The following is an 8,009-nucleotide window of genomic DNA, read 5'->3' as shown; positions in this document are numbered from 1 at the left end:
ATCCAATTCAAGGTTTTCACTGCGATTGACCAGGATGAACGAGATTAGAAATGATCCGCTGAAGTGAGGCCTAAAAAGGAGAAGAAGAATCATACAATTCAGGGATGCTGCTGGCTTAAAGACTTTCCTAGCTGTCACAGGGCGAGAAGGTTGGTACACCCTGGACAAGTTGCCATCTAGGGGCAGGGATAGCTCAGTAGGTAGAGTGGTGGCCCCATGGTCGGAAGGTCGGGGGTTCGATTCCCCTGAACAGCTACCCTGAGGTACCCCTGAGCAAGGTACCGTCCCTACACACTGCTCCCCGGGCGCCCAATGGCTGCCCACTGCTTCACTGAGTGAATGGGTTAAATGCAGAGAGGGGTTTTCCCCACGGGGACCAATAAAGTACACTTTCTTCTTCTATTGCAGAGCTAACATGGATATAGACAATCATCAACACTCTCATTGACCTACGGCCAATTTAGAATCACCAGTTAACCTAATGTGCATATCTTTGGACTGTGGGAGGAATCCAGGAATCCAGTGCCGCCAACTCCACCCTCTGGTCAAAATACCATAACGTCTGGTTCTTTAAAAACACAATGGCAACACCACAAACCAGTGGTGTAACCAGTGAGTAATGTGCGTTTAAAAACATCATGCAATTAGAGATTTGCGGAGAAATTGACACAACTGAGTACACTTAGCACATCAATTAAAAATACTAGTACAAAAATCTGAGATAGTTTCCCCTCCCTGCAAATAATTTGCGGCAAAAACTCCAACAATATGTTCACAGAAATTCAGAAAGTAATTGAACTCTTGTTCCAAGCAATGTCTTTATTTTGTTCATAGCAATGTCACAATCTTAAGCAATGACCAACAGCTTCTCAGAAAGATAGTAACAATAGCAACAAAGTGCTCCTCGTTGTCTGTAAAGTCTGACAAAAGCCCGACAGACGTTTTTTGTCACTTTCTTCCAGAGCACGAATAAACTTTCACTTTGGTGCTCTAAATATTTTATCTTTGTCATTTATTCACTGCTCTGCTCTATTTATATGTGAACCACAGATCAGTACAAAGTAAAAGAATTGTTCAAAGATAGTTTGTAACATTCATCAGAAATGTGCATTAAAATGCTCTTGAACTCTGTGTTAACATACAGCTAAAGCATCTTTTTCAGGAAATTTGCAGACCTCGGAGAGAGAAGCGAACAGTCATAAATTCACTGGAAGCTTAAAGTTGTTTTTTTTTTTATAACAAGACACTTAATTCATAATCTGGCATAAAAAAGAGTTTCTTGATTTTTCTGTTATTTTTCTGTTTGCTGAGGTGTTTGTTCTGCATTGATTTTCACTTGTTTTCATAATCAACATAGAAACTAATCATATCTGGCCAGATTGGTTCTTGAAATGAACCTTCAGAGGGATTTTGTTTAGCTACTACTAGGTGGAGTGAAAAACAGCTTCAAAATGCATGCAGGTCTCAGTTGTGAACTCAAGGGAAATGCAAGGAAAACAAGACACTGCAAGTGAAAAGCAATAAAATAAAAGGCAAATAAATAAATAAATAAAATTGTAACTGTTCAAGAAAGCTGATCAATAAAGTAAGTGTATGCACTACATGAAATTAATTTACTGCGAGGGTTCTATTTTCTGTTTGCTTCTATTGAAATAAAAGTATTTAATGGTGTTTATTTATGAATTTAAATGAGCCTGAAACCTCCTTCGTCTTTCTTTTGACTGATCTCACTCAGACCCAGAAACAGGCTTCAATCATTTTTTTAGGCATGTGCCAAACTGAGACTGGGCAGGTGTTGGTGTGGGTGTTTTTGAAGTTTAACATGATTGCAAGGAGGGGGAGGGGGGGGAGAAAGACAAGGAGAAAGTATCTTAGCACGCCAAAAGCCAGGGGCAAGAATTAAATCCTCATTAGGATCTGGCAGCACTACCACTCACCTTGTGTGTTCATGTGTGTATACATGGCACAAAATAGAACCACACAGTAACGTCAAACACAATCGTCAAAGTGTTTTTTTCAGCATATTAAAACCAAGCAGCACTTTATGAATAAGCAAAAACCAAAAAATATTTTCTGAATATAACAGATTTATATAAATCATGTGTCAAAGCATCATAGACACACAGCGACACACAACCACTTTAAAAGTACAGCCAGTGGTAACAGACATTACTGCATTTAGGTCAACAGTAAATGTTCCTTTTCTATATATTACTCTGAAAAGTTTAAAGTTACACTATATGGACTAAAGTATTGAACCACATGTCTAAATTTTTGAATTCAAGATGTTTTCAGCCGCATTGTGTATAACAGCGAGCACCTAGCCATGCAAAACATTTATGAAAAATGCACTGTTCAACAAAAGCTCACTGAATTAGATGGAGGCCTGCAATATTTCTCAATTTCCTGGCATGGTTCAGGCTTTCCTGGGTAAACATCGGCAGAAAAACTGCGCACCGGGAGTTTCACCTCATGGGTTTTTAAGGATGAGCAGCTCCTGTGGGTGTAAAGTATAGCTGGCAGTATACTTAAGTCCATATGGTGTATTTCTCTATGTGAACACTGAGAGCACTCTCATTTCTATCCAAGCACGGTGACTTCCTATGGTGCCTCGGTGAACGCTTCTAACCTTCAATGAATTACAACTTGTAGAAACGAATTAAGCAAACATGTTTTGTGTGAGTTCCAGAAGTGCAGGTGGGCAGATTTCAGATGGAGCCAGAAATCGATCTCGTTTCCAGTCTTCATGCTAAGCTGCCTACAGTTGTCCAAAGTAGTATCTTCATCAAACTCTCAGCGAGGAAGCAAAATGTCAGTTCATTCCTTTCACTCCTAAACTGACTCATGATAACTGACACAAAGTAGCTTTTAAATCTAAGTCACTATGACCTGCACAGATATAAACCCAAACTGCTGTAAACCGCAAACCCTTATTAACCATTTAAGCCATTCCTCTTATTTGGTTATATTAAACACATGTTCATACAACCCTGTCATTATTTAATATCATATCTAAATAAATAGCCAATCAGATTGTTGCTCGTAAAATAAACAATTTGACTGTTAATGAGGCACAGAATGAAACAAAACAATAGATAAAAACACAGACGACCCAAACATTTTTAAAAGAAACAAAACTGGCCTGCAACTAAAGCTAACATTTCCCATTTCTCACTTTTTGCACAAGTGCACATTTAATGCATTTATACTGGGCAATCAAATGTACAGCTCAGGCTATTTATATATATATAATGATTAACTTATCTCACCGTGATGAATGCTTGGGGCCCAGAAGCTCTAATTTACTACAGTGAAACTGTAGACACAACTGATTGTGCACGGCTGACTTCACATGCAGAAGAAATCAACAGGGCAGACTGCACGGCGAGCTGTGCAAACATGTGATACATTCATATCTGATAGAGGAAGCAGCGGGGATAGGCTGGGTGGCTGGGGAGTGTTGTGACTTCAGCGAAGCCGAGTTAACCGAAGCTTCGGTACATGCTTGTAAAAGCTGATTAATTATTCATTATTTAAGTCTAACAGAGAGCATGCATCGCTGTTTGGAAGGAAACCCCTCACACACCCACGCGTGTACCTCAGGTGGAAGCGGCCTCTATTATTAATATTCGCTTTTCAGGCTATGAAACTCTGTGATTAGCTTTGGCATTAACAGCATCTAAGTATGTGTGATGCTATTCGGGGAGATGCACAAACAAATATATTTACGTAAAAATCTTTCAGTTACAGAAATTGTTCAAATTGTCCACTGATTAAAGCTAAACAGTCATTTTTAAGCTGCAGAAAGCGAAAGACGAAGATGAGGTATTTTTGCTCTAGTGATGGCTGTTCGGGGTGGATGTCAGCGCAAACCTGCTAAATATTTTAGGAATGTAAAAGTACTGGTTTCTTCCCCATATTCACTCAGTGCGGTGGGCAGCAAGCAGCAGCAAAACTGCAACTGAAAACATAAAAAATTGCTTCAATACCTCCTGCTAAATGATTTTCCAAAAAGTATCACTGCTTGCATAAAGCGACCCTTGTTACTGAGTGCAACATTCATATTTTGATAGCGCAAAAGCTCATTTGGTGTGTCACGCTCTACTGTAAATTTAACTGGCTGCCACCTGGAGTAAAGCAATTAATACAAGGCTCACAAGAAAAATCTCCACCTCCATCGCTCCATCTTTCTCTTTCACTTCCCTTCTTTGCTAGTAACTAGAAGCTTTTAGCAGAAAACGCCGCTCTTTAATAATTTGTACTCATGTGTCACTGTGCTGGCTTTGGGCACTTTTGGCTCTCAGATATTGCTGCTGATCTAAAAAGCAAATGAAACACTTTAACAGAAATACACAAACCGGGCAGGACGAACTAAAAACAAGTATCAGCAAAATAGTCAGCTGACAAGAAATAGATAGCAGCAGCCTGAAACAGCAAAAATGTGTTAGTGTTTCACGTGCACGGACGGATCCTTATGTAAAGGGCCGCTGACAGGGGGACATGCATAATCCCCTCCTATATAGGAGCAAGTCACCCAGACTGTAAGAGCCACAAAATGACAACTAACCCTTTTGCTTTGCACCCATTTGTGACCTTCATCTCTTTGTCACCGGTTTGGCTTTCTACTTCAGTTATCCTGCTCACACACACACACACACACACACACACACACGTACAAGAATCCTGAGGCTGAATTATAGAAAACAAGCAGCATGCTTGTTCAACGTGGTTTAGTGGCAACAACCTGTTTGGCACCAATATTGTTCCTCCTCATTTTCTTCACCATCTCAAGATAAGCTTCAAGTTTGTAAAAATGTGCACCTATACTGCATGTGTCAGTGTTCTTGCTGAATAGTCTGTATTCCCACCACCGCCACCGCCACGTCAGAACAGTTGAAGTAATGCCTCAGGTCCCCAGTCCATGGCGGTCTGAGCCACAGCGAACACGGCTGCCCCGAGTGTCGCGGACAGCCCCCACACTGCCATCTTCACCATCCTGTTTCCCCTCCTCCACAGCTGGCCTCGGTCCCCGGGCAACGCAGCTTCCAGGCCTGCGTGTCAGGAGGTTGCGAGCACAGAATAAGGAGGAGCACAAAAACTGCAATATTTAGGTTTTGTAAAATTTAGAAAGGAGCTGCTTCAGTCTTATGATTATTTTGGATGCTGTAGTTTGACTTTTTTTTTTTTACTACTATTTTAAATATTAGGTTCACTCTTCAGCACTAACAAACAGACTACATCTTCTAAAAATGTCCATGGAGTTAAATCAACACAAATCAAAAAACACTTTAAGCGAAAATTGAATATTTTAAGCTTCGTGGAGGTTTCCTGCCAGGCTGCATTAATAGCGCATTATTTAACATTTAAACACAGACCTCGTGTGTGGAATTTTAAACTTCTCAGTTTTGTTTTAATTTTATAAAACTGTTGGGTGGTGGTGATGTCACACGTATTTAACCGTAGATCTCTCTTTAAATTGGCATGTATATAACAACCGCTCTGGGAATTCAATGTTCTGAGCGGCAAATTTAACCGAACAAAGGTAAAACAGCTTTTCTATACATTTGCAGTGCCAACCACAGCTAGAAGTGGCTGTGTTAAAGAGTGATTAAACACAGACATAAAGTCAGTTTTTATTGGCACCTCTGGGGGAAAGTTTCAAGTGTTTTGCGTCTATAGTTATGCAGCACAATCCTATAACACTGCACCAAAATGGAAAGCCAGTGTTAATAAACAGACTGACTTCTGACTTTGTTTTGCCTTTTCCATCACTCCCAGTGTGTCTATCCACCATTTTTGTTGAATCCTTTGTGGCTGCAATTTGAATCAATTAAAAACGGCAAATACTGAAGAAAGGCAATCCCACCCCCCCCAAGATTTCAAACACATGGTATATCTTTGATCAATGAAATCAGCTAAAATTGGACTTGAGTTACAATAGTGTTGTAAAACCACTGCTTACAAGGTGAAGGACGATTTTTCATAGTTAATGAGAGGCAGAGAAGAAGGTTCTATAGATCGGCCCTCTGTGTGTCCGTTATGCATTTCATCTCACTTGTAATTGAATTTTGATGAAACTATGGGGAATTGTGTAAATAAGCTTTAATATTACTCTGCTTAGTCTGAGGGGAATGATACAACATGTTTGTGATTGCGTGTTCATCTTATACAAGCTGCTAAAAACCTACGGGAATAATGCATCTTTTTGTTCTGTTCTGCCATATTCAAATTTGCACTTGATTGGTCTGATGGGGGTGCTACAGTATTTGTTTACTTGTTATTGATTGGCCCAAAGGGAGGTGCAGAGATTGTGGGCGATGGCATATTTGCTGTTGCCTTGTTTTGAAGAATTGTGTTTACATGAGGTGGAAAAAACAAATGTAACAAACTGAGGATCCAACATCCAACAAATTTTCTTCATACAGTTCCACAGTTGATATTATTATTATTATTATTATTATTATTATTATTATTATTATTATTATTATTATTATTATTATGCCAACTTCAAAGAATTTACTTTTACCATAACCATCTACATGTCTGTACTCTGTATGTGTGAAGACCTCCTTCAGAGTCAGTAATAAGATTACAGAGGCTATTTTTACCGTGTCTGGAGGTGGTGGAGCCCTGGGCCTTTGTGAGACGCTGGAGAACAGAGTCCGGCCTCTGGTGGAGGGTGGAGAGCTGAAATGCCTGGAAGGTGCTGATGGACCGGCTAAAGAAAGCAGAGGAAGAGAAGGAAAGTAGAGGGAGATTTAGTCAGTGATGGAGAACAGAGGCAGGTCTAAGGTGAAGCATGGATAACTGGAATGATGTGAAAAGATGGTCTGATGAATAAAGTGATGGAAAAAGACAGGCGAGGAAGTGAGTGGTAGACAATTTCAGAGAACTGCTAACTCAATATCTCATGTGTATAGGAAGCTCAGAGGGTAATGTATGGTGAGACAGTATCTTTCAGTGTGTCAGTCAAGGCCTTGTGTCACTTCATGCCCTAAACAATGACTGTATGAGCCACACCGAAGGACACTGACAGGCAGAAAGCGACTGATGGCTGAGGATACACAGTGAAAAGGAGACTGTTATCATGCCTCTAAGACTACCCCCTAAAAAGTTTAAAAATGTGAAAAATGGTCACACAGAATCACACACACACACACACTAAATGTCCTGTGAGTGTTAGCAGCACCACCGAGCCAGTCACGATGTGCTTATTGAGCATCAGCTCTCAGTTGTTGAAGGAATGACATTACATTACATGCATTTTCTGCATTTATTAAATATTCAATTAAATTCTATTTTATTTACAAAGCACCAAATAACAACAACAGTTACTTCAAGGGGCTTTACCATATTGTAAGATAGAAACTCTAAAATAATACAGAGTTTAGATGACCCCCTATGAACAAGCACTTGGCAACAGTGGGAAGGAAAAACTCCCTTTACACAGGAAGAAACCTCCTGCAGAACCTGGCTTAGGGAGGAGTGGGTTGAGGGGATAGTAATGCCCAATTAACAACTTTATTAAAATGGTGTGCCCTCACCTCTTGCGAGACTGCAGTGCTGCCCGCTTGGCCAGTAATGATGGAGGGTACTTCTCGAACAGGTCCTGTGCCTGGCCAATCAGAAGCTCGTATGGGAGATCCTGGGGGATACGAGAGAGGAGGTGGTGGACCATGGCCATGTCACACTCTGTCTGCTTCACCTCCTTTTCTCTGTGCAACACAATCTGAGGAGAAGAGGAGCAAAGCACCAGTTAAAACTTTTAACCCTAAAGCAGATCACTCTGGGTAACACTTGAATACTAGACTGCATATATAGTACATTAGCTTGTGTTGTTTGTGAGGTGCAGTAAGTGCACTGCAGACAGATAAGCAGATGAAGAGTTAAAGCCCCATGCTGTGCGCTGTACTCTGCCTGGGAGGAAACATGAACTACATTCTGCTTTGTTGTTTCACACACTTCAAACAGAGCTCTCCCTCTGCCCAGCCCCTCCACACACACACACA

At 40.6% G+C, this 8,009-nt stretch overlaps 1 protein-coding gene across 1 annotated transcript in view; it reads right to left on the bottom strand.

The window, feature by feature from the left end:
* Positions 1 to 3,089: 3,089 nt before the first annotated feature.
* LOC102194161 (TBC1 domain family member 20) overlaps positions 3,090 to 8,009 on the bottom strand; it is a 12,173-nt gene continuing 7,253 nt past the window's right edge. The window contains exons 9-11 of the mRNA XM_005740598.2: positions 7,545 to 7,729; positions 6,609 to 6,718; positions 3,090 to 5,051 (exon numbers count right to left, since the gene is read on the bottom strand). Of these exons, the coding sequence (XP_005740655.1) occupies positions 4,885 to 5,051; positions 6,609 to 6,718; positions 7,545 to 7,729 (462 nt within the window). The 3' untranslated portion in view covers positions 3,090 to 4,884. The remainder of the gene's footprint in view (positions 5,052 to 6,608; positions 6,719 to 7,544; positions 7,730 to 8,009) is intronic.

This window comes from Pundamilia nyererei, unplaced genomic scaffold, assembly GCF_000239375.1.
Source record: "Pundamilia nyererei isolate P.nyererei 1_Seehausen unplaced genomic scaffold, PunNye1.0 scaffold00102, whole genome shotgun sequence".
NCBI classification, from domain to species: domain Eukaryota; kingdom Metazoa; phylum Chordata; class Actinopteri; order Cichliformes; family Cichlidae; genus Pundamilia; species Pundamilia nyererei.
Note: the sequence above shows the minus strand (reverse complement) of the source record. Positions and strands in the feature narration are given on the sequence as shown.